The sequence below is a fragment of the Theropithecus gelada genome, chromosome 19, assembly GCF_003255815.1.
Source record: "Theropithecus gelada isolate Dixy chromosome 19, Tgel_1.0, whole genome shotgun sequence".
Lineage (NCBI taxonomy): Eukaryota > Metazoa > Chordata > Mammalia > Primates > Cercopithecidae > Theropithecus > Theropithecus gelada.
In genome coordinates this window covers 23847869-23874389 of record NC_037687.1, presented here as the reverse complement: position 1 = coordinate 23874389, position 26521 = coordinate 23847869, and the positions used below count along the sequence as shown (strand labels likewise).

The window sequence follows — 26521 nt, the reverse complement described above, 5'->3', positions numbered from 1 at the left end:
AGGGAACGTGGGGTCTGGAAAAGCTTCGGCCTATCCCGCCTCAAGCATCCACCCTTATTTTCCGCCTACAGCCTCAGCCACCTTCGAGGACTTCCAGATCCGCCCGCACGCCCTCACGGTGCACTCCTACCGGGCACCTGCCTTCTGTGATCACTGCGGGGAGATGCTCTTCGGCCTAGTGCGCCAGGGCCTCAAGTGCGATGGTGAGAGCCAAGGGGTTGGGGGTGGGGCCTGGGGCGGGGCTCTGCACCGGGGGCGGAGCCTAATGGTCCTGGCGCGGGGACCGCGTGGGGAGGAGAAGCGGGGATCAGAGCTGGGGGCGCAGCCTAGGAAGTAATAATGGCAAGAAGGATGGGCCCAGAAGCAGAGCTTGGGGAAGGAGGGGTGGGGCTGGGCTGGGGCTCAAGTCTAGGGGCGGAGCCTAGGAGGTGGAGCTGAGAGGGACAAGTACGGGCCTAAGAACAGAGCCCAGGGGAGCAGAAGGGTGACTGGGGAAGAGGGTGGGGCCTGTATCAGTCAGGGGTCAAGCAGAGAAACAGATCCAGTAGGAGATATATATTAAGATATTTATATGCAAGGAATCAGCTTACAGAATTGTGTGTGGTAGCTAGGCAACTCAAATCCAACTGGGCACAGTGGGGCAGGCCAGTAATCCCAGCACTTTGGGAGGCCAAGGTGGGTGGATCACCTGAGGCCAGGAGTTCAAGACCAGCCTGGGCAACATAGCAAGACTCTGCCTGTACAAGAAATAATTAACCAAGCATGGTGACAGACACCTGTGGTCCCAGCCACTTGGGAGGCTGAGGCAGGAGGATCACTTGAGCCTGGGAGCTCGAGGCTGTAGTGAGCCCTGATTGCACCACTGGACACCAGCCTGGGTGACAGAGTGAGACCCTGGTGCAAAAAAAGGAAAAAGACCGGGTACAGTGACTCATACCTGTAATCCCAGCACTTTGGGAGGCCGAGGAGGACGGCTCACAAGGTCAGGAGATCGAAACCATCCTGGCTAACATGGTGAAACCCCATCTCTACTAAAAATACAAAAAACTAACCGGGCGTGGTGGCGGGCTCCTGTAGTCCCAACTACTCCGGAGGCTGAGGCAGGAGAATTGCTTGAACCCGAGAGGCGGAGGTTGCAGTGAGCCGAGATCATGCCACTGCACTCCAGCCTGGTGACAGAGCAAGACTCTGTCTGAAAACAAAAACAAAAACAAAAAAACAAAAAAAGAAACAAAAAATTCATCCTATCAAGAAGGGCAGGCGGGAACTCTAAGGCACAAGGCGAAGCTGATGTCCACAGGTGGAATTTCTTCATCCGAGAAGTCTCTGATCTGCTTTTTAAAACATTCAGCTGATTGAATCAGACCTACCTAGAACAAGCAGGATTACCTCTCCCACTTACAGTCAACTGATTATGGATTTTCATCACATCCAGAAAATACCTCCACTGGGCTGGGCGCAGTGGCTCACAGCTGTAATCCCAGCGCTTGGGGAGGCCGAGGCGGGTGGATCACCTGAGGTCAGGAGTTTGAGACCAGCCTGGCCAACATGGTGAAACCCCGTCTCTGCTAAAAATACAAAAAATTACCCGGCGTGGTGGTGGACGCCTGTAATTCCAGCTACTTGAGAGGCTGATCAGGAGAATCTCTTGAACCCAGGAGGCAGAGGTTGCAGTGAGCCGAGATCGCACCATCACAGCGTGGGCAACAAGAGTGAAACTCTGTCAAAAAAAAAAAAAAAAAAAAAAAAAGGAAAAGAAAATACCTCCATGGGGCTTTCTCTTCCCAGTTCTTCCTGGAGTCGGGGAAAAGCTGGGTTGAGAGGGTGAACAGAAAAAACAAACCTTGGCTGGGCACGGTGGCTCACACCTATAAACCCAGCACTTTGGAGGCTAAGGTGGGCAGATCATGAGGTCAAGAGATCGAGACCATCCTGGCCAACATGGTGAAACCCCATCTTTACTAAAAATACAGAAATTAGCAGATGGGGTGGCATGTGCCTGTAGTCCCAGCTACTTGGGAGGCTGAGGTAGGAGAATCACTTGAATCCAGGAGACAGAGGTTGCAGTGGGCCAAGATCTTGTCACTGCACTCCAGCCTGGCAACAGAGCGAGACTCTGACTCAAAAACAAACAAACAAACAAACAAAAACAAACCTTCATGGCAACATCTAGATTAGTGTCTGAATAACTGTGAATCTCGCCTAGCCAAGCTGACACATAAACATGACCATCAGGGTCCACCTCTTATCAACGTGGCACCTGTCTTAGTTTGTCAAGGCTGCCATAACAAAATACCACCCTGTGTGGCTTAAGTCCAGGAGTTCGAGACCAGCATGGGCAACACGGTGAAACCCTGTCTCTAAAAAATACAACAAATTGGCCAGGCATGGTGGTGCATACCTCTAGTCCTAGCTACTCAAGAGGCTGAGGTGGGAGGATCACCTGGGCCCAGGAGGTTGAGGCTGCGGTGAGCCGTGTTCACGCCACTGCACTCCAGCCTGGGTGATGGAACACGATTCTGTCTCAGAAAAAAAAAAAAAAAGGTCACCCAGTCCCGTTGGATTACAGCCATACTCTTTCGGCCTCAATTAACCTTAATTACCTCCATAAAGGCACCATCTCCAAATATAGTTGCATTGGAGGTTAGGGTTTCAACATATGAATTTTGGGGGAGACATGGACATTTAATCCATAACAGGAGCCATATGTATCTCCTTAAATCATAGTTTAAAAACATAGTGTTTTGTTTTGTTTTTTCTTTTGAGACAGCGTCTCACTCTGTTACCCAGGCTGGAGTGCAGTGGTGGGATCTCAGCTCACCACAACCTCCGCTTCCCAGGCTCAAGTGATTCTCCTGCCTCAGCCTCCTGAGTAGCTGGGATTACAGGCACGCACCACTACTGCTCGGCTAATTTTTGTATTTCTAGTAGAGACAGGTTTCACCACGTTGGCCAGGCTGGTCTTGAACTCCTGACCTCAAATGATCCACCTGCCTCGCCCTCCCAAAGTGCTGGGATTACAGGTGTGAGCCACTGCACCTGGCCAAAACATACAGTTCTTTAAGCCAAGATATCTCAAGGTTCAGCCCAAGTGTCAAGATCTATAGGTCCTCTGTCCCTGTTACTCATGCTTCTGAGTGAGAACGTTGAAATCAGGGCTCTGCCTACAGATGAAGGCCATGTACCTGCATTCGCTATGAGGACAGATGACAGGTGAGGACCATCCATTCTGTGATGAGACCCTGTGGCTCCATTTTTTTTTTTGAGACAGAGTCTTGCTCCGTCACCCAGGATGGAGTTCAGCAGCGTGGCCTTGGCTCACTGCAATCTCTGCCTCCCGGGTTCAAGCAATTCTCCTGCCTCGGCCTCCCAAATAGCTGGGATTACAGGTGCACGCCACCACTCCTGGCTAATTTTTGTATTTTTAGTAGAGGCGGGATTTCACCATGTTGGCCAGGCTGGTCTCAAGTATTCCACTCACCTCAGCCTCCCCAAGTGCTGGGATTACAGGCATGAACCACTGCGCTGGGCCCCATGCGCCTCCATTTTTATACAATGTGCCCTGAGATTAGAGGCATGTTTTTGGATGTTCCATTGGGTATTAGGTCTGAGACAGTATCTGTAGCTCCATGGGTGCCACGCTTGTACAGAAATCCAGATTCTAAGCTGGGTGCGGTGACTCACGCCTGTAATCCCAACACTTTGGGAGGCCGAGGCGGGCAGATCTTGAGGTCAGGAGTTAGAGACCAGCCTGGCCAACATGGTGAAACCCTATCTCTACTAAAAATACAAAAATTAGCTGGGTATGGTGGCAGGCGCCTGTAATCCCAGATACTCGGGAGGCTGAGGCAGGAGAATCATTTGAACCTGGGAGGCAGAGGTTGCAGTGAGCTGAGATCATACATTGCACTCCAGCCTGGGCGACAGGGTGAGACTCCATCTCAAAAAAAAAAAACAAAAACAAAAAAACAAAAAAAAGAAATCATTTCTCCAGCATCCTGTGTTCCAGATCATCATGCAGTCCTAAATATATTTGTATTATTTAAGGACTCTAGGCCTGCAGAAACTGACTCTGCATTCAAAGCTCTTATAAATATTGCCATCGTCCATACACCATATCCAACTCTTGAGGTCTCAGCATATGCAGTCTTCGTCATGGTACAGCCCTGGTGTCATCAAGTCCTAATGGGTTCTCAGCACGGACCTCAGTGACCCAGCATCACAGATGATGGTCCCAGTTCCTGTGGTGGCAAGAGAACCCCAAATGACTCCATTCCGACAGGAGTTTAACTCTATCCTGAGACTCATTCTGGGAGTTATAGATAAGATTCTGAAATTCTGGAAAGCATATGAATGATTCAAGGCCAACACTGGGAAATGGTTCCCGTATGCAGACCATTTGCCCTGCTGAAGCTCTTCTTGCAGGGCCAACACCGTTCTCCAAGCTTGCCTCCGCGATTACAACATGCAGCCAAGACAGTGCCTACAATGAGGAGGTGTGGAACTGGAAAGCCTGGAGCAGGCGGCTACCAGAAGGCCTCCCAAGGGCTGGAGGAACATTCTTCACTCCAGAATAGAAAGCGATCCTGGAATCGTTTGGAATCACTGGAGATGTATTAGAGCACGCATACACGTTTCCAGTGGGGAACGGGGACTTGAGCTGATTTCTCCATGGATGAGGATTTTAAAAGATAAAATAGGCAGGGCACAGTGGCTCACACCTGTAATCCCAATGCTTTGGGAGGCTGAGGTGGGAGGATCACTTGAGCCCAGGAGTTCAAGACCAGCCTGGGCAACATAGCGAGACCCCATCTGTAAAAAAAAAAAAATTATCTGGGCATGGTATCGTACGTCTGTGGTTCCAGCTATGCAGGAGGCTGAGGCAGGAGGATTGCTTAAGCCCAGGAGTTGAAGGCTGCAGGGAGCTATTATTGTGCCATTGTGCTCCAGCCTGGGGTACATGGAGATCCTGTCTCTACAAAATAAAATAAAGACGGCCGGGCGCGGTGGCTCAAGCCTGTAATCCCAGCACTTTGGGAGGCCGAGATGGGCGGATCACGAGGTCAGGAGATCGAGACCATCCTGGCTAACACGGTGAAACCCCGTCTCTACTAAAAAATACAAAAAAACTAGCCGGGCGAGGTGGCGAGCGCCTGTAGTCCCAGCTGCTCGGGAGGCTGAGGCAGGAGAATGGCGTGAACCCGGGAGGCGGAGCTTGCAGTGAGCTGAGATCCGGCCACTGCACTCCAGCATGGGCGACAGAGCAAGACTCCGTCTCAAAAAAAAAAATAAAAATAAAAATAAAATAAAATAAAATAAAATAAAGACAATAACAAGTCATACTTCTGCCTAGTATGGTACAATGAACCTGAGTACAACTGATAACTCTTCTTTTTGAGACTGAGTCTCACTCTATTGCCCAGGCTGGAGTGCAGTGGCATGATCTCAGCTCACTACAACCTCCGCCTCCTGGGTTCAAGTGATTCTCCTGCCTCAGCCTCCGGAGTAGCTGGGATTATAGGTGTGTGCCACCACACCCGGCTAAGTTTTGTATTTTTAGTAGAGATGGGGTTTTGCCATGTTGGCCAGTGTGGTCTTGAATTCCTGACCTCAAGTGATCCGCCTGCCTTGGCCTCCCAAAGTGCTGGGATTACAGGCGTGAGCCACCATGCCTGGTCCGCACTACTAAGATTTAATCACACTACTTAGGGATTGCCTGGATTCCAGGTCTACAGAAAAGAGAAAGTGGGGTATGGGGGGTGAGCAGACCTGGAGGGAGTGATAGTGACCTTAGGGGTGGGGGTGAGGAGAGGCATTTTCTCTGGGAAACTTGGGGCTGGGGAAAGAAGGGGAACCAAAGGGGCCTCAGAAAAAGGAAGGTCAGGGCTAGAAGGGGGAACAGGTGTCTCTAGGGAGTTGGACAGTTTTGGGGAGGACTAAAAGGAGGTGCTTACCATAGAGGATTGGGGCTGGGTCAGAGCTTTGGAGGGGACTTTTGAGGCATCCCTTGTTGCAGTGGGGAAAGGTGGGGTGCGAGGCGTGTTCAGGCCCTGCGGGACAGACGGGGTGATGTTGGGGCTACAAGCTGGAACTAGGGGCGGAGCTTTGGAGGGACCCTTTGAGGTATCCGTTGTTGGAGTGGGAAAATTTTGGATGTGGGGTGTGTTCAAGGTCTGGGGGACAGATGGGGTGATGGCAGGGCTACAAGCTGAAACTAGGGATGGAGCTTTGGCGGGGACCTTTGAGGTGTCCCTTGTTGGAGTGAGAAAAGGGGTGTCGGTGTGTTCAGGGTCTAGGGGATAGATGGAGTGATGGTGGGGCTACAAGCTGGAACTTGGGGCGGAGCTCTGAGGAGGGGCGGGCCTGGGGCGGGGGCTGATACACTTACGGGTAGTACCTTTTGGAGGATATCGTGCTGGGGGTGAGGGGACAGGAGCAGGTGGGAGATTGGGTGGAAAGGGCAGAGTTCTCAAGAAGAGACCTAGGAGGGATAGAGGCCATGTCTCTTACTCTCTGGCGCCCCCTGCAGGCTGCGGGCTGAACTACCACAAGCGCTGTGCCTTCAGCATCCCCAACAACTGTAGTGGGGCCCGCAAACGGCGCCTGTCATCCACGTCTCTGGCCAGCGGCCATTCGGTGCGCCTCGGCACCTCCGAGTCCCTGCCCTGCACAGCTGATGAGCTGGTGAGGAGATGGGGGATGGGACGGATTGGTAGCTAGGCGGGTGACGGGGCCCAGGCATGGGGCCAATGCACTGATGTGTCCCTTTCGTTCTTGCCGACGACAGAGCCGTAGCACCACCGAACTCCTGCCTCGCCGTCCCCCCTCATCCTCTTCCTCCTCTTCTGCCTCATCCTACACGGGCCGCCCCATTGAGTTGGACAAGATGCTGCTCTCCAAGGTCAAGGTGCCGCACACCTTCCTCATCCACAGCTATACACGGCCCACCGTTTGCCAAGCTTGCAAGAAACTCCTCAAGGGCCTCTTCCGGCAGGGCCTACAATGCAAAGGTTAGCTGGGCCCGTCGGGGAGGACAGACAGGGTCAGAGCTTCCTCCCTGTCCCAACGTGGTCTTGGGGCAGGACACAAGGATCTCAGCACAGGTATTGTGAGCCTTGGGAGCCCAGGGCCTCAGAAGGGGAGAGCCCTGAATCCTAGTGTTCTGGGACTTTTGGAATTCTAGAATCCTAGAACCTCAGTTTTTTTTTTTTTTTTGTGTGTGTGTGTGTGTGTGTGTGTTGTTTTTCTTTGGAGACAGAGTGTCACTCTGTCACCCAGGCTGGAGTGTAATGGTGCAATCATGGTTCACTGCAGCCTCAACCTCCTGGGTTCAAGTGATCCTCCTGCCTCAGCCTCCTGAGTAGCTAGGACTACAGGTGGTGCCAACACATCCAGCTAATTTTTAAATCATTTGTAGAGATAAGGTATCACTATATTGTCCAGGCTGGTCTTGAACTCCTGGGCTTAAGCAATCCTCCTACCTCAGCCTCCCAAAGTGCTGGGATTACAGGTGTGAGCCACCATGCCCAGCTGAACCTCAGTCTTTAGAACCTTGGAATTCTAGATTCATAAAGCGTTTAGCATGGAATTCTAAAACTGTAGAATCTGAGAATTCTAGAATCAGAACCATAGCATTCAAAAATTCAGAATGATAGAATTCAGCTAAAATAACAACAGAACTTTAGATTACACATCTTAGATCTCCCAAGTTATAGATTCTCAGAACATGAGAATTTTGGAACCATGGGATTTGAAGGTAATAGAAACATAGGCACATCAAATTTGAGAGTCTTAGACGTCTAGAATCGTATAAACTTGAAACCATCGTAACCTAGAATCCTGGAAATTCTACACTCCCAGAACTTCGAACGATCAAATTCTAGAATCCAGCCAGGCATGGTGGTTCATGCATGTAATCTCAGCACTTTGGGAGGTCAAGGTAGGTGGATCACTTAAGCCTAGGAGTTTAAGACCAGCCTGGGCAACATGGCGAAACCCTGTCTCTACAAAAAAAAGTAAAAACTAGCTAGGCGTGGCAGCATGCATCTGGGGTCCCAGCTACTTGGGACTCTGAGGAGGGAGGATTTAATTGAGCCCAGGAGGTTGAGGCTGCAGTGAGCTGTGATTGTGTCACTGCATTCCAGCCTGGGTGACAGAGCAAGAACTTGTCTCAAAAAAAGAAAAAAAAGTTCTAGAACCTCAGAGGTCTAGATCCATATAAACTTAGAAACATCCAATTCAAGAATTTATTAGAACAATCGAATTCTAGAGCTAAAGAAGCACGGAAACATCAAATTCTAGAATCTTGTAGGTATAGAATCCTAGAACCTTGGAATCTGCAGACTCTGGAGGCAGAGAAGCCTAGAATTGTAGAACTCTAGAACTGTCAATTTTTTTTTTTTTTTTTTTGAGACGGAGTCTTGCTCTGTCGCCCAGGCTGGAGTGCAGTGGCCGGATCTCAGCTCACCGCAAGCTCCGCCTCCCGGGTTTACACCATTCTCCTGCCTCAGCCTCCCGAGTAGCTGGGACGACAGGTGCTCGCCACCTCGCCCGGCTAGTTTTTTGTATTTTTTTTTAGTAGAGACGGGGTTTCACCGTGTTAGCCAGGATGGTCTCGATCTCCTGACCTCGTGATCCGCCCGTCTCGGCCTCCCAAAGTGCTGGGATTACAGGCTTGAGCCACCGCGCCCGGCAGAACTGTCAAATTTTAGAGTTGAGATATATAACACCCTAAAATCTTGAACATTAAAGAGTCTTAGAAGTGTCAAATCATAGATGTCTAGAGCTCTAGAAACTTGGACATCAAACTCTGAAGCCTTAGAAATATGGCATCAGGCCGGGGGCAGTGGCTCACACCTGTAATCCCAGCACTTTGGGAGGCTTAGGTGGGTGGATTGCCTGAGCCTAGGAGTTCAAGACCAGCTTGTACAATATGGAAAGACCCCATCTCCACAAAAAATACAAAAAATTAGCCGGGCATGGTAGTACGTGCCTGTAGTTTCAGCTACTCAGGAGGCTGAGGTGGGAAGATTGCTTGAGCCTGGGAGGCAGAGGTTGCAGTGCGCCAAGACTGCGCCACTGTACACTCTAGTCTGGGAGAGACTAGAGACAGAGCCAGACTATTTCTCAAAAAAAAAAAAAAAAAAGGCCGGGCGCGGTGGCTCAAGCCTGTAATTCCAGCACTTTGGGAGGCCGAGACGGGCGGATCACGAGGTCAGGAGATCGAGACCATCCTGGCTAACCTGGTGAAACCCCGTCTCTACTAAAAAATACAAAAAACTAGCCGGGCGAGGTGGTGGGCGCCTGTAGTCCCAGCTACTCGGGAGGCTGAGGCAGGAGAATGGCGTGAACCCGGGAGGCGGAGCTTGCAGTGAGCTGAGATCCGGCCACTGCACTCCAGCCTGGGCAATAGAGCGAGACTCCGTCTCAAAAAAAAAAAAAAAAAAGAAATACAGAATCATAGAACCTTCATAAAATAGGTTTTTAGTACACTCTAGAATCTTGGATGTATAGTGTCCCTAGAACCATGGAAACACTGAACTCTACAGCAATGGTTCTCATCCAGGGGCAGTTTCGCTCCTAGGGGATGTTTCACAAGGGTTGGAGATAGTTTTGTTTGGTACACTGGGATAGTGCTACTGGCGTCCAGTAGGTGGAAGTCAGAGATGCAGCTAAACATCCTACAATGCACAGAGCAAGTGCCCTAAAACAAGGAGTTATCCCGGGCACTATGTTAGTGTCACGGGTTGAGGAACCCAGCCCTAGGGTGTTCAGAGTCTAGAGTCACAGCACATTAGAACCAATCACACACACACACACACACACACACACACACACAAGTTGGGCGCGGTGGCTCACACCTGTAATCCTAGCACTTTAGGAAGCCAAGGTGGGTGGATCACCTGAGGTCAGGAGTTTGAAACCAGCCTGACCAACATGGGGAAACCCCATCTCTACTAAAAACACACAAAAATTAGCTAGGCTTGGTGGTGGGCACCTGTAGTCCCACGCCCAGCTAATTTTTGTATTTTTAGTAGAGATGAGGTTTCACCATGTAGGGCAGGCTGGTCTCGAACTCCTGACCTCAAATTATCTGTTCTCCCCGACCTCCCAAAGTACTGAGATTACAGGCGGGAGCCACCGCACCCGGCAGTCATCGGGATTTTGAGTCTACCCCTCCCACTTAATCAAGACCTCCCGAGAGTTGGGCAAACTGTGGCTGAAAGTGGGAAAATGACCAGGGCGGCGGCAGCCAGGGTTCTTACCCAGGCAGCAAGAGTAGACTCTTTTGAGCCTGGGGCTTAGGGTCAAGGTTCAAGCCTTCCAGGTAACCTCTCTTCCCCTTCTCACCTGTCGCCTTGTTCCCTGTCCTACCAGACTGCAAGTTTAACTGTCACAAACGCTGCGCCACCCGCGTCCCTAATGACTGCCTGGGGGAGGCCCTTATCAATGGAGGTGAGAGGCTGGGGGGACGCTGGGGAGAAAGAGGGGAAGGGGCAGGACTGGGTGGAGGCCCCTCTAACGCCTCCGTCCCCACAGATGTGCCGATGGAGGAGGCCACCGATTTCAGCGAGGCTGACAAGAGCGCCCTCATGGATGAGTCAGAGGACTCCGGTGTCATCCCTGGCTCCCACTCGGAGAATGCGCTCCACGCCAGTGAGGAGGAGGAAGGCGAGGGAGGCAAGGCCCAGAGGTACGCACGGAACCCTCCAAGCAACCCTGGGGGAAGACCCTCCTGCACAGTGAACCTCCATATCTTTTTATCTACAGTGGGCTGACATCACCTTGTATTTGTAAATTTTCCCAGTTCCTGAGGCAAACCTTTTAAAGCACTACAGCTTTTTAAAAATAATTTTTTGTTTTGAGAGAGGGTCTCAGTCTGTCACCCAGGCTGGTGCAGTGGTGCAGTCTTGACTCACTGCAGCCTCAACCACCTGGGCTCAAGCGATCCTGCTACCTTAGCCTCCCAAGTAGCTGGGACCACAGGCTCATCCACCATACCCAGCTAATTTTTGTATTTCTGCAGAGACAGGGTCTACCCTATGTTGCCCAGGCTGGTCTTGAACTCCTGACTCCTGAGCTCAAGTGATCCACCCACCTCAGCCTCCCAAAGGGTCTTGCTTTGTTGCCCACTGGAGTGCAGTGGTGTGATTGTGACTCACTGTAACCTCAAACTCCTGGGCTCAGGTGATCCTCCTGCCTTGGCCTCCTGAGTATCTGGGACTACAGGGACGCAATGCTATCTGGCTAATTTTTTTTTTTTTTTTTTTTTTTTTTAGACAAGAGTTTCACTCTTGTTGCCCAGGCTGGAGTGCAGTGACACAATTTCAGTTCAATGGAACCTCCGCCTCCTGGGTTCAAGCGATTCTCCTGCCTCAGCCTCCGGAGTAGATGGGACTACAGGCACCCACCACCATGCCAGGCTAATTTTTTTTGTATTTTTAGTAGAGACGGGGTTTTGCCATGTTGGTCAGGCTGGTCTCGAACTCCTGACCTCAGGTGATCCATCTGTCTTGGCCTCCCAAAGTTGCTGGGATTACAGGCGTGAACCACCACGCTCGACCTATATTCTTCTTCTTTTTTTTTTTTTTTTTTTTTTTAAGGGATAGGGGTCTTGCTATGTTGCCCAGGGTGGTCTTGAACTTCTGGGCTCAAGCAATCCTTCCACCTCAGCCTCCCAAAGTGCTGGGATTACACATTTTGGAACTATATACAGAGTTCACACTTATTCAACTCCACTGGAATGTGAGCTCAGGTGCATGAGGGCAAGGATATTTTCTGCCCTCCCAGGTGCCTAGGACAGGGCTGGCGCAGATCAGACACTTCCTATCTGGGTGTGGCATGAATGTTTCTTGAGAAAGCTGGCACAGCACAGTTCACACAGGCGCTGGAGGCTGAGAGTCAGCCCAGATCCCAGCTCTACCACTTCACTTGCTAGGTGCTTCCCTGTGTGCCACGGTTTCCTCCTGGGGCGATGAGGTATCTACCCCACAGGGTGATAAACCTGGGGCAGGGGTAAGCGGGCACCTTCACAGGTGCACCGGAAAATATTTAATGGGCACCTGCTGTGTTCTGACTCCAAGCACACAGCTATGAACAAAAGAGGTAAAAGTCTGCTCTTCTGGAGCTGACGGTCTCAGTGGGGAGACAGCTAATAAATGCATCCACAGCATCGGGTATTGGTGATGGTGATAAAAACAAGAGGAGATGGAGAATAGGGGACATGCTATCTTAGGGTCATTCAAGGAGACCTCGCTGAGGAAGTGGCAGTTGAAGGGAGGGGAGGGAAGGAGCCTTGTGGGGCTCTGGGGGAGAGGCTTCCAGGCAGAGGCAACAGCAGGTGCAAAGGCCCTTGGGTAGAGCCACCCGTGTTCCAGGGACAGCAGAGACCCATGTGGCTGCAGCAGGGAGGGTGAGGGGAAGAGGGTGGGACAGAAAGGGGATGGGTAAGCTGGTTACAGTAATGACAGTGTTTCCTGGGGTGCCTCCCAACCCAAGCAGCCTGAAGCCGCAGGTTCCCTTTCTCCCACGTCTTTCCTGGGAATGTCTAGTAACACAATCGTACGCTGTCAGAGTTGGATCTTGAGGGATTGGGGGTGGCAGGTGTGGGGAGAGGTAGCCTATTTCACAGATGGGGAAACTGAGTCTCAGGCAAAGGGATGTGGTCAAGGCCACCCGGGTCCTTTTTTTTTTGAGACCGAGTCTCACTTTGTCGCCCAAGCTGGAGTGCAGTGGCAGGATCTAGGCTCACTGCAACCTCTGCCTCCCAGGTTCAAGCAATTCTCCTGTCTCGCCCTCCCGACTAGCTGGGACTACAGGCGCCCGCCACCACACCCAGCTGATTTTTTTAATTTTTAGTAGAGATGGGGTTTCACCATGTTAGCCAGGATGGTCTCGATCTGCTGACCTCGTGATCTGCCCGCCTCGGCCTCCCAAAGTGCTGGGATTACAGGCGTGAGCCACTGCACCCAAGGCCACCCGGGTTCTGATCTAGCACAGGGATCCAGAGATTGTTGGTTCCAGAGTTGAGCAAGTCACTTAATCTCTCAAATCTCGAACTCCTGACCTCAAGTGATCCCCCCACTTCTGCCTCCCAAAGTGTTGGGATTACAGGCATGAGCCACCATGCCCAGCAGGTCACTTAATCTCTCTAGACCTTCCTTACTGTACTAATAGCATCTGCACAGATGAGGGAGGTGAGGCCCAGAGAGGTTGAATCACTTACCCAGTGTCACATAGCTGGCTCCACAATCGCTGGACTAAATACCAATTAGCATTTACTGGAGGTCCTCTGTATGCCAGGCACTTTACTAAGCTCCGTAGAAAGGTTTCCACTCCTCATAGCATCCCGTTTGGGTGAAGAAACTGAGGCACAAAGAGGTTAGTTAATTTGCTAGGCAGCCTGACTTCAGAAAGGCCTATTACAGAAGCCCTCTCAAGAATCTCCTTCTGGGCCAGCGTGGTGGCTCGCACCTGTAAGCACTTTAGGAGGCCGAGGCAGGTGGATCTCTTCAGGCCAGGAGTTCGAGACCAGCCTGGCCAACATGGCGAAACCTCATCACTACTAAAAATACAAAAATTAGCCAGGAGTGGTGGCGTGCATGTAATGGTCACCGTGATTGTCCCAGCCACTCAGGAGGCTGAGGCACGAGAATCGCTTGAACCCAAGAGGCAGAGGTTACAGTGAGCTGAGATCGCACCACTGCATTCTAGCCTGGGTGACAGAGCGAGACTCTTAAAAACAAAACAAAAGGCCGGGCGCGGTGGCTCAAGCCTGTAATCCCAGCACTTTGGGAGGCCGAGATGGGCAGATCACGAGGTCAGGAGATCGAGACCATCCTGGCTAACACGGTGAAACCCCGTCTCTGCTAAAAAATACAAAAAAACTAGCTGGGCGAGGTGGCGGGCGCCTGTAGTCCCAGCTACTTGGGAGACTGAGGCAGGAGAATGGCGTAAACCCGGGAGGCGGAGCTTGCAGTGAGCTGAGATCCGGCCACTGCACTCCAGCCTGGGGGACAGAGCGAGACTCCGTCTCAAAAAAAAAACAGAAAAAAAAAAAAAAAAAAACTCCGGGGTGTGTGTTGGGGGTGGGAAATTGTCAAAACAAAAACCAACCAAACAAAAACAGTCCGCAACTCCCTAGTTTCCCAGAGATGCCCCCTGCGGCCCCAAGCAGCATGGTCTTCTCACCCTTTACTCTTCCTCCGCAGCTCCCTAGGGTACATCCCCCTAATGAGGGTGGTGCAATCAGTGCGACACACGACGCGGAAATCCAGCACCACGCTGCGGGAGGGTTGGGTGGTTCATTACAGCAACAAGGACACGCTGGTGAGTGGCCGGGGCGGGGCCAGGTGCGGGGAGTGAAGGTTGGAAGAGGGGCGGCTCAGCTTGAGTAGGCGGGGCTAGGTGGGTGGGGCTGAAGCTAGGCGCTGGCGGGCCAGTAGTGGGCTGGGCCATGCTGGAGGCGGGGCTTGAATTAGAAGCGTGGGTTATAAGGGTGGGACTAGGGGCAAGAGTTAGGGAAGACACGGGGCTAAGGGCAAGGTTATGGGCGGGGCTAGAGTTAGGGGAGGAGCTTGGCTGGAGGAAGAGGGCTAAGTGGAGGTGAGTCTGGGGTTAGGGCGTGGGGGCTGGGCTAGGGTTAAGGCTAGGAGCGGGGCTAGGGTTAGGGCGTGTGGGCGGGGGTGGGACTACGGCGTGGGGGTAGGTACTAGGGTTAGGGCGTGCACGTGGTGCTCCAGGCACCTGGAGCCCCAAGCAGCGCCACGGGACGGGACCGGGACTGGGCCGGAAAGTCTGGCGGTTCACGTGACTCTTCAAACATCTTTGCAGAGAAAGCGGCACTATTGGCGCCTGGACTGCAAGTGCATCACGCTTTTCCAGAACAACACGACCAACAGATACTATAAGGTAAGCCTCCGGGCTTCCAGCTCCCCTGGACTTCCCGCTGTGCCCACAAACTTCCCCACACCTCCTCCTACCCCCAGTTACTCCAGACATCCTGCAAATCACACCCTCTGCCCACCCCCAGCCTCCCTGCTTCCAGCTCATCAGCAAGAGCTGCCCATCCGATTCTGGCCCCACCACTTTCCAGCGCGGGCGGCCGGGGCAGGTTCCCTACTTCTCAGTGCCTCATGCTTCTCACCTGTAAATATGCCTCAAATGCTAATACCTCAGGGCTGGTGCTAGAATTCAAAGAGCCAATCCACTAAACCAATCGGCTTAGGGCGTGGTATATTAAGCTCCCAGTACTTCTAAGGCTGTTCTCACTATTCCTTTATTTTTTTATTATTTATTTATTTTTTGAGATGGAGTCTCACTCTGTCGCCCGGCTGGAGTGCAGTAGCGTGATCTCGGCTCACTGCAACCTCCACTTCCCGGATTCAAGCGATTCTCCTGCCTCAGCCTCCCGAGTAGCTAGGACTACAGGTGAACGCCACCTCGCCCAGCTAATTTTTGTATTTTTATTGGAGACGGGGTTTCACCATGTTGGCCAGGATGGTCTCGATCTCTTGACATCACGATCTGCCCCCCGCCTCGGCCTCCCAGAGTGCTGGGATTACAGGCGTGAGCCACCGCGCCCGGCTTCGCTATTCCTTTATAATTAATGTATTGCATTATGTGTGTGTATTCGTCACCACCTCCTGTGCCCACACCGTGTCCCAGCCACTGTCTTCCACCCAGATGGTTGCAGCCTTCTCCTTGCAGGGTCCTTGCTTCTGACCTCAACCTCTGTCATTTCCCCCCTAGTAGCCAGGGGAGTCTTTATTAAAACCCTCAAAACCCCCCAGTGGCTCCTATTGTCTTACAGTAATAAAACCGGGACTCCTGCTGTTACCTGTCCTGGAGTGTCTTCCTTGAACTTTCCATGGCTGGTTCCTTATCATCTTCCCATTTTGCTCAGACCACACCATCTAAAATACTGTCCTTGGCCAGGCATGGGTGGCTCATGCCTGTAATCCCAGAGCTTTCAGAGGCCGAGGCAGGAGGATCACTTGAGATCACAAGTTCGAAATCAGTCTGGCCAACATGGTGAAACCCTGTCTCTACTAAAAATACAAAAATTAGCTGGGCGTGGTGGCGGGTGCCTATAACCCCAGCCACTTCGGAGGCTGAGGCAGGAGAATCGCTTGAACCTGGGAGGCAGATGCTGCAGTGAGCTGAGATCGCGCCACTGCACTCCTGCCTGGGCAAGACTTCATCTCAAAAAAAAAATAAAATAAAATGCTGTCCTCACCGTCCCCCCACCCATGTGTCCATGTCATCACCTGGTTTTATGGGCTACCTAAGTCATTCATTCTTTCCTCCCTCCTTCCTCCCTCCCTCCCTCCTTCCTTTGTCCTTCCTCCCTTCTTCCTCCTTTGACACGTTTCCCACCCCATGATCCCTGTGCCTTCTGTCCCGCCTGGGTCCCCTCAGCCTCCTTTCTGGTTCTCTGTCTCCATCTCATTCTATTCCATCTGCCCTCCGCACACAAGCAGATGATGCTCAAAAGCCTTCGGTGGCTTCCTGAGACCGTTGGACAAAGCCCAGGCTCTTCCTTGTGGCCTGCGAAGCCCTGTGTGGCCTCATTTCCTCCATTTATTATCAAACATTTATTTAGTTTTGAGACGGAGTCTCGCTCTGTCACCCAGGCTTGAGTGCAGTGTCGCATTCTTGGCTCACTGCAACATCTGCCTCCCGGGTTCAAGTGATTCTCCTGCCTCAGTCTCCTGAGTAGCCAGGATTATAGGCATGCCACCATGCCTGGCTAATTTTTGTGTTTTTAGTAGAGATGGGCTTTCACCATGTTGGTCAGGCTGGTCTCAAACTCCTGGCTTCGTGATCCGCCCGCCTTGGCCTCCCAAAGTGTTGTGATTACAGTTGAGAGCCACCGCACCCGGCCCATTTATTTATTTTGAGACAGGATCTTGCTTGTCTCCCAGATGCAGTGGCATGATCATGGCTCACTGTAACCTCTGCCTCCCTGGCTCAAATAATTGTCCCACCTCCCCAGTAGCTGGGATTACAGGTGCGTACCACCACACCTGGCTAATTTTTGTATTTTTTGTAGAGATGGGGGTCTCATCATGTTGCCCTGGCTGGTCTCAAACTCCTGGGCTCCAGCGATCTGCCTGCCTTGGCCTCCCAAAGTGCTGGGATTACAGGCTTATGGCACCATGCCTGACTGATTTTTAAATTTTTTGTAGAGCTGGGGTCTCACTATGTGGCCCAGGCTCGTCTTGAACTCCTGGGCCATCTGCCCTCCTCGGCCTCCCAAAGTGCTGGGAGTACAGGCATGAGCCACCACGTCCAGCCGTCAAATGTTTATCAAGCTTTTACTGTGTCCAGGCACCGCCATGTGATGGGAATACAGCTTGGCTTTTGAGCACAGCCTTTCCTCAGGGCCTTTGCACATGCTGTTCCCCTACTCTTTGCCAGCTGACTTCTTCTTACCTTTCTGGTCTCTGCTTCCATATCACTTCTGCCAGTAATTAGTATTATTATTATTTTTGAGATGGAGTCTCACTCTGTCACCTAGGCAACAGTGGCGCGGTCTTGGTTCATTGTAACGTCTGTCTCCCAGGTTCAAGCAATTCTCCTGCCCCAGCCTCCTGATTAGTTGGGATTACAGGCACATACCACCACGCCTGGCTAATTTTTGTATTTTCAGTAGAGACGGGATTTTGCCATGTTGGCCAGGCTGGTCTCGAACTCCTGACCTCAAGTGATCTGCCCGCCTCGGCCTCCCAAAGTGTTAGGATTACAGGCGTGAGCCACCGCCCCTGGCCTCTGCCAGTAATTATAAAAGAACAGCGAGAACAGGCTTAGAATTACTGGGAACTTGTCTAACCACTCAGCAAACCAGGCCCATCCCCATCAACATGGATCCTGTGTATCCTTCTGGGTAAGCAGTAGAATTCCAGGGTCTGCCTGGTATCCTCACCTGTGCTGGTTCCGCATCCTGCAGGAAATTCCGCTGTCAGAAATCCTCACGGTGGAGTCCGCCCAGAACTTCAGCCTTGTGCCGCCGGGCACCAACCCACACTGCTTTGAGATCGTCACTGCCAATGCCACCTACTTTGTGGGCGAGATGCCTGGCGGGGCTCCAGGTGGGCCAAGTGGGCAGGGGGCTGAGGCCGCCCGGGGCTGGGAGACAGCCATCCGCCAGGCCCTGATGCCCGTCATCCTTCAGGACGCACCCAGCGCCCCAGGCCACGCGCCCCACAGTAAGTCCTCCCACCCCGGTCCTTGAAAGAATAGGTCTAGGCCGGGCGCGGTGGCTCAAGCCTGTAATCCCAGCACTTTGGGAGGCCGAGACGGGCGGATCACGAGGTCAGGAGATCGAGACCATCCTGGCGAACACGGTGAAACCCCGTCTCTACTAAAAAATACAAAAAACTAGCCGGGCGAGGTGGCGGGCGCCTGTGGTCCCAGCTACTCGGGAGGCTGAGGCAGGAGAATGGCGTAAGCCCCGGAGGCGGAGCTTGCAGTGAGCCGAGATCGCGCCACTGCACTCCAGCCTGGGCGACAGAGCGAGACTCCGTCTCAAAAAAAAAAAAAAAAAAATAGGTCTAGATGGGTGGGGCAGGATTCTGGGGAATGGAAGGGCCAAAGAGGGCCCTTGGGCAATGGTGGGGTTGAAAACATGGCTTCTGGACTCAGCAGGCCTGCGTTCAGACTTTATTAATCATGCCTGTTAATCCCAGCACTTTGGGAAGCTAAGGAAGGAGGATCACTTGAGGCCAGGAGTTCAAGACCAGCCTGGGCAACATAACGAGATTCCATCTCTACAAAAAATAAAAACAATTAGCCAGGTGTGGTGGCGCACTCCTGTAGTTCCAGGTACTTGGGAGGCTGAGGCAGGAGAATTGCTTGAGCCTGGGAGGTTGAGGGGCTGTAGTGAGTCGTGATCGCACCACTGCACTCCAGTCTGGGTGACAGAGCAAGACTCTGTCTCCAAAAAAGAAAAAACAAACAAACAACACAAAAATCCACAACAAATCTCTGTTAAGCTCCTGGCCTGATATGTGGGCTTGGGCATGTCACTTCCCCTCCATGAGCCTTGTCCCAGGTGCTGATAAGTCCTCATGCACTTACTGAGTGCCTCCTCTACGCGGGACAGTGCTGGGGACCCAGTGATCAGGACAGCCCAAGACCTGCCCTCATGGGGCTCAGAGTCCAGTAGGGCAGAATACCTGTCTTCAGAGAGTGACAGTCCAGGGTGGGCAGGGTTGGGACAAGGGACCCAGGGAGCTGGAGGGGCCCAGAGGGGTACCTGACCCAATCTGGGTGTATAGGAGGGCTTCCTGGAGGAGGTGACATCTGAACTGAGACCTGGAGGCCGAGGCAGGGTGAGATGTGGGAAAGAAAATGAGATCTCATTTTAGGCAGAGGCAAAAAGTGATGAAAGAGTACCAGGTTCCCACCCTCTGGAGCTTATAATCCAGTGTGGGTTACAGACACTGATCATTAACCCATACAAGCAACGAGTGTGATACAGAACATTTGCAACAGTGATCCAGCTTGGTCCTAGGAGTGACATTTGAGCTGACACTTGAGGATGAGGAGGATTTAGCTAAGTCTAGGATGAAGGAAAGAGTTTTCCTGGCAGGGGAAACAGCATATGCCGAGACTAGAAGGTAGAAGAGAGCTTGCTGTATTTGAGGCCCAGCAAGGAGGCCAGTGTGTCAGGAATAGCATGTGGGGGGTTGAAGTCAGAGGTAGATGAGGGTCTAGGCCATGCCTTTTTTTTTTTTTTTTTTTTTTTTTTTTTTTGAGACGGAGTCTTGCTCTGTTGCCCCAGGCTGGAGTGCAGTGGCCGGATCTCAGCTCACTGCAAGCTCCGCCTCCCGGGCTCACGCCATTCTCCTGCCTCAGCCTCCCGAGCAGCTGGGACCACAGGCGCCCGCCACCTCGCCCGGCTAGTTTTTTTGTATTTTTTAGCAGAGACGGGGTTTCACCGTGTTAGCCAGGATGGTCTCGATCTCCTGACCTCGTGATCCGCCCATCTCGGCCTCCCAAAGTGCTGGGATTACAGGCTTGAGCCACCGCGCCCGGCCGGCCATGCCTTTTAGACCATTTAAGGAGCTCAGGCTTCTTCCTCAGGGCACTGGGGAGCCAAGGCAGAGTTGTGAGCAGAGGAAGGATAGGGTCAACCTTGTGCCTCAGTAAGATCCCTCTGGCTTCTCTGTGGGAGGTGAATAGGAGGGGCACGATTGGGGCAAGGAGACCAGGGAAGGGGCTGTGGAGTGAGGACCCAGAGTTGGAGGGCAAGCAGGGGCCTAGACTGGTGGAAGAGAGAGACATTCAAGTGGCAGAAAGATCCGGATTTAGAAATATCTGGCTCTGGTTGGGTTTGTAGGGGGACAAATTCAAGGGAAGACGCAGGAGTCAGTCTGGGCTTTCCCTCCAAGACTCGGTTTCCTTCTCTGTATATTGAGGTCAGTCTGCCTCCCCTGGTGCTGAGATCCTAGGGTAAAATGCTCAGCAAAATCATCCATAACGTCACTCCTTTAGCCACTCAGTACATCTCATTTACTCTTCCTGGTGGCCCTATGAGGGAGGTCCTTTTATTATCCCCATTTTCTAGATGAGGAAACCGAGGTTCATAGTGGACAAGTCACCAGCCTGAAGCTGCATGTTGTATCGAACATTGGATTCAAATCTGGGTGGCCTGACTCCCAAGTCTGCCTTTACAGGTATAGGTGGAGATAATCCTGAGCCTGGAGTCCCCTCACCTCTCTCTCTCCCCTCTCCCCAGGACAAGCTTCTCTGAGTATCTCTGTGTCCAACAGTCAGATCCAAGAGAATGTGGTGAGACTCCTGCCCACACATGATGCCCTCCCTTCCCACAAACCCTCCCCAGCTCTCTCATCTCCTTGACTCCCCCTCCCCGATTTCCATTTGCACCCCTGACCTGCCCTGTCTTCACCCTGCAGGACATTGCCACTGTCTATCAGATCTTCCCTGATGAAGTGCTGGGCTCAGGGCAGTTTGGAGTGGTCTATGGAGGTGAGGACACTTTAGAGCTAACCCAGAGGGGGCGTGGGGCTGGGGGAAGCTGCTGTAGCTCCAACCCTTCCTTTCTGATTGGTCACATGCTCACCTCCTATGTTGATTGGGTTAGAAAGCTAGATCCTAGGTGGACTGTTTGTAGGTTCTTTTCTCATTGGGAGAAACCAATGGACTCTCCTCCTGTTGTAAATAGGAAGCGTAAATTCAGCACTCTGATTAGTCACAGAGGTAGATTTTGATTGGATAGGGAAGGTAGGTTCTGCATTCTGATTAGCCACAGAGCTAGAACCTAGATTCTGATTGGATAGGAGGATAGATTCTGCACTCTGGCCACAGAGCTAGATCCTAGATTCTGATTGGATAGGAGGATAGATTCTGCACTCTGGCCACAGAGCTAGATCCTAGATTCTGACTGACTAGGAGGGCAGATTCGGCATTCTGATTGGCCACAGGCTAAATCCTAGATTCTGATTGGATTCAAGGGGTGGTAAATTTTACACTTTGATTTGTCACAGAGCTAGATCCTAGAGCTGGATAGGACAGGGTAAATTTTACACTCTTGGAAGTGTAGAATTTGGGTGGAGATAATTCTGACCCTAGAGTCCCCTCACTTTTGTCTCTCCCCTGTCCCCAGGACTCTTATGGGCCCCACAAAACTAGATGCTAGATCCTGACTGGTTATAAATCCAGTTTCCCATGTTATACATTCTCTTCTTTGGAGCTTTGTTTTTTGCTTTTCTTCTTTCTGCCTTTACTCCCAAAGTGCACCTCTGCTGGCCTTTTCACATATCTCCTGGGGCCTCCAACTCTGCCCAACTCTGACTGTCTCTATGATGGGGGGGCAGAGGTCAGCAGAGGTGGAGATACTCCTGCCAAACTGGGTGGTCTTGCTCTCTCAACCCCCATCTGTCTGACTCCCTGCCCAGGAAAGCACCGGAAGACAGGCCGGGACGTGGCAGTTAAGGTCATTGACAAACTGCGCTTCCCCACCAAGCAGGAGAGCCAGCTCCGGAACGAAGTGGCCATTCTGCAGGTAAGCACCAGGCCGCCTTCCCTTTCTGCTGCTTCCTTTCACGGGCCAGCTGACCCAGTGTGTAGGGGTGGTCAGGGAAGGCTTCCTGGAGGAAACCATATGCATGTTGAGACTGAAGAGGAGGAGAAGGTGTTCTTAGCAGAGGGACCAGCCTGTACAAAGGCCTGGTGAGAGGGAGCGTGAGGTTTTCTAGAAAGGAGGTACTGGAAGATGAGGCCAGGGAGGAGGGTGAAGCCAGACCCTTGGGACTTTCTCCTGAGGGTACTGGGGAGCCACAGAAGGCTTTTGAGCAAGGGAGGGGCAGAATCAGGTGCATACTTTAGGAAAATTCCTCGGGCTACCATCTGGAGGGTGGGTGGAAAGGGAAGTGACTGTAGCCAGGAGGCTGAGTGGGGATCTGGGTGGGAGAGAGGGGTTAGACCAGGATAGGACTGGGGAATGTGAGAGGGGGTATGGATTTAAAAGATACAGACATGCAGAGCTCTCCCCATTTCTCCAAGCTCTTGCTCCTCCCTCCTGCAACCCTGGGCCTCCACCAGAATTTCAGGATGTAAAGATCCTTCTGGGCCGGGCATAGTGGCTCATGCCTGTAATCCCAGCACTTTGGGAGGCCGAGGTGGGAGGATCATTTGAGGCCAGAAATTTGAGACCAGCCTGGCCAACATGGTGAAACCCCATCTCTATATTTAAATAGAAAGAAAAAAAAAGATCCTTCTGGGCACCTGGCAGGTGGGGTGGAGGTGGGCCTGTTCTGTCTTGGCCTGTGGGAAGCCCCCTTCTCTACCTGAGTGCCAACACCCCAGGGACATCCTTCTCCTTGTTTGTCATCCTCCTGCTCCCATACCTGACCCTTTGGGGTCTGAGTTTGTGGGCGACCTGGGCCCTGACCCCACTCCCCACCCTGCAGAGCCTGCGGCACCCTGGGATCGTGAACCTGGAGTGCATGTTCGAGACGCCTGAGAAAGTGTTTGTGGTGATGGAGAAGCTGCATGGAGACATGTTGGAGATGATCCTGTCCAGTGAGAAGGGCCGGCTGCCTGAGCGCCTCACCAAGTTCCTCATCACCCAGGTGCGCCATCCTGCCCGCTGCCACCCACCCCTCCCCATCAGGTGTTGGCTTGGAGAGGCCCTGTATGCCTAGGGGGTCAGGAAGACACTGGCAGGAGCCACGATAGCAGATAATAGAAACCATAATCAGGCCGGGCGCGGTGGCTCACGCCTGTAATCCCAGCACTTTGGGAGGCCAAGGTGGGCAGATCACGAGGTCGGGAGATCGAGACCATCCTGGCTAACACGGTGAAACCCCATCTCTACTAAAAATACAAAAAATTAGCCGGGCGAGGTGGCGGGCACCTGTAGTCCCAGCTACTCGGGAGGCTGAGGCAGGAGAATGGCGTGAACCCGGGAGGCGGAGCTTGCAGTGAGCCGAGATCGCGCCACTGCACTCCAGCCTGGGCGACAGAGCGAGACTCTGTTTCAAGAAAATAAATAAATAAAAGCCATAATCATACAGGAGTAATAATAAGCATAATATAAAAAATAAGCCAGGCACGGTAGCACGTGCCTGTGGTCCCAGCTACTCAGGAGGCTGTGGCAGGAGAATCACTTGATCCCAGGAGTTCTGCGCTGATCAGTTGTTCTCATTAAGTTCGTCATCCATGCGGTGACCTCCTGGGAGCGGGGGACCACCAGGGTGCAAAGCAGCCCAGGTTGGAAGCAGAGCAGGTCAAAGCTCTTGTGCTGAGCAGTAGTGGGATCGCATCTGTGAAGAGGCACTGCACTCCAGCCTGGGCAATGTAGCGAGACCTGCCTCTAAAAAGAAAGAAAAAAGAAAAATGATAGAGTGACAATAACAATTAAAAATAATAAAGAGTAGTCTGGGCGCGGTGGCTCATGCCTGTAATCCCAGCACTTTGGGAGGCTGAGGCAGGCAGATCACCTGAGGTCAGGAGTTTGAGATCAGCCTGGCCAACATGGTGAAACCCCGTTTCTACTAAAAATACAAAAATTAGCTGGGCGTGGTGGTAGGTGCCTGTAATCCCAGCTACTTGGGAGGCTGAGGCAGGAGAATCGCTTGAACCCAGGAGGCGGAGGTTGCAGTGAGCCGAGATCGTGCCACTGCACTGCAACCTGGGGGACAAGAGTGAGATTTCGTCTCAATAATAATAATAATAAAGAGTAATAATAATAGAAAAATAATAGACTAGTAGTAATGATAGCTACTTTTACTATAAAAAGAAAATAAATGATCAATCAGGCCCCCTGGACCTGATTTGACTCATCTGGAAAAAAGGGGAGTCAGGCATGGTGGGGTACACCTCTAATCTCAGCTACTCAGGAGGCTAAGGCCAGAGGACTGCTTGAGCCCAGGAGTTTGAGACAGCCTGAGCAACATAGCAAGAGCCCATCTCAAAAACAGGATGGCTCATGCCCGTAATCCCAGCACTTTGGGAGGCCAAGGCAAGAGGATCACTTGAAGCCAGGGGAGACCAGCCTAGGCAACATAGTGAGATCCCATCTCTACAAAAAGAAAAAAAAAAAAGAAAACTTAGCTGGATGTGGTGCCTGATAGCACAAGTCTGTAGTCCTAGCTGCTTGGGAGGAGGGAGTGGAGGGGATCTCTTGAACCTAGGTGGTCAAGGCTGCAGTGAGCTATGACCGTGCCACTGCACTCCAGCCTGGGTGACAGAGCGAGACCCTCTCTCAAAACCAAACAATAGAAAAAAGCATCAAGGAGCCCTTTTTCTCTCATTCGTTCATTCAGTTGGTGAACAAATACTCCCTAGGCCCTCCTCTGTGCTTGGTGCCTTGCTGGGCAGTGCTGAGGACACAGGGATGACCAATACAGCCCCAGCCTTAGACAATGATCGCTCAGGTGAGCAGGGCTAGGACAAGGGAGGCTGATAATGGTGATGATAAATAATGTGGTCACTGACATTTATTGAGCACTTACTATGTGCCAGGCATTCTTCAAACTCATTTAATCTTCATAGTAACCTATGTAGGAGGTGCTGTTATTCTCACTCCCCTTTTACGGTTGAAGAAACTGAGGGTCAGAGACATCAAATAACTTGTCCAGAGTCACATAGCTGGTGGGATTTGAACCTAGGATCTTTGCTTTTAACTAGTGATGTCAAACTCATTTGTGTTACATTCAGACAGATTTTCCTTGTGTGCCTGTGCTTTTTGTTTGTTTTTTTTGAGACACGGTCTCGCTTCGTCACCTGAGCTTGCTGCAGCCTCGACCTCCCGGGTTCAGGAGATTCTCCTGCCTCCGCCTGCTGAGTAGCTGAGACTACAGGGATCAGCCATCACGCCCAGCTAATTTTTATAAAGACAGGGTCTCGCTATGGTGCCCAGGCTGGTCTTCAACTCCTGGGCTCAAGTGATCCTCCCAACTCGGCCTCAGCCTTGCAAAGTGCTGGGATTATAGGCGTGAGCCACTGTGTGCAGCCTCTGTTCTGATTTCTTTTTTTGGGAGGGCACATTAGATTCTTATCACTTACGTTGTTCAATGCTTTTATCCCAGTATTTGTTTGCCTCTTTATTTTATATTTAACTTTTATTTACCATAGGGTTTTATTTTATTCTATTTTTTTTTTTTTTTTTTTTTGAGGCAGGGTCTCATTCTGTCATCCAGGCTGGAGTGCGGTGGTGTGATCATAGCTCACTGCAGCCTCAAACTGCTGGGCCGAAGCGATTCTCCCATTTCAGTCTCCTGAATTAGCTGGAACCCCAGGCATAAGCCACCATGTCCAACTAATTTTCTTTTTTTTTTTTTAATGTTTTTGTAGAGACAAGGTCTTGCCGTGTTGCCCAGGCTGGTCTTGAACTCCTGGGCTCAGGTGATCCTCCCATCTCAGTCTCCTGAGCTAGCTGGAACCACAGGCATGAGCCATCACACCTGGCAATTTTTTTTTTTTGTATGTTTTTGTAAAGACAGGGTCTTGCCATGTTGCCCAGGCTGGTCTCGAACTCCTGGGCTTAAGTGGTCCTCTTGCCACAGCCTCCCAAAGTGTCCGGTTACAGGCGTGAGCCACTGCATCCAGCCTGCCATAGAGTTGAACTTTTACGATGTTAAATATCCCCTTTTGTGGTTTCTGTGTTTCACATCCCTCCTAGAAAGGCCTTTCCCTCTGGTTGGCGCCTTGCCTTCTTCTGAGACATCTCTGTGAGTCTCAGAGTCATCGTTGCTGTTTCCTTTACCCTGGGCCAGCACCCTTATCCTCTCAGGCAGTGTGCCTGTTTGTCAGGCTGGCTTATGGGATGGGGACAGAAATCCCCTAATGCAACCTCATCCAGACCTTATTATTTATTTATTTTTGAGACAGAGTCTCGCTTTGTTGCCCAGGCTGAAGGGCAGTGGCACGATCTCGGCTCACTGCACCCTCCGCCTCCTGGGTTCAGGCAATTCTCCTACCTCAGCCTCCCAAGTAGCTGGGATTATAGGTGTGTGCCACCATACCTGGCTAATTTTTTGTAATTTTAGTA

General features: G+C 51.8%; 1 protein-coding gene across 3 annotated transcripts in view; it reads left to right on the top strand.

The window, feature by feature from the left end:
• Positions 1–26521, top strand: part of PRKD2 (protein kinase D2) — a 46010-nt gene that overhangs the window by 5983 nt on the left and 13506 nt on the right. For all 3 annotated transcript variants that reach the window (XM_025366886.1, XM_025366888.1, XM_025366887.1), the window contains exons 4-15: positions 72–203; positions 6530–6684; positions 6788–7010; positions 10378–10455; positions 10540–10693; positions 14211–14328; positions 14833–14910; positions 17951–18209; positions 20744–20796; positions 20922–20994; positions 21924–22030; positions 22938–23099. In XM_025366886.1, the coding sequence (XP_025222671.1) occupies positions 72–203; positions 6530–6684; positions 6788–7010; positions 10378–10455; positions 10540–10693; positions 14211–14328; positions 14833–14910; positions 17951–18209; positions 20744–20796; positions 20922–20994; positions 21924–22030; positions 22938–23099 (1592 nt within the window). The remainder of the gene's footprint in view (positions 1–71; positions 204–6529; positions 6685–6787; positions 7011–10377; positions 10456–10539; positions 10694–14210; positions 14329–14832; positions 14911–17950; positions 18210–20743; positions 20797–20921; positions 20995–21923; positions 22031–22937; positions 23100–26521) is intronic.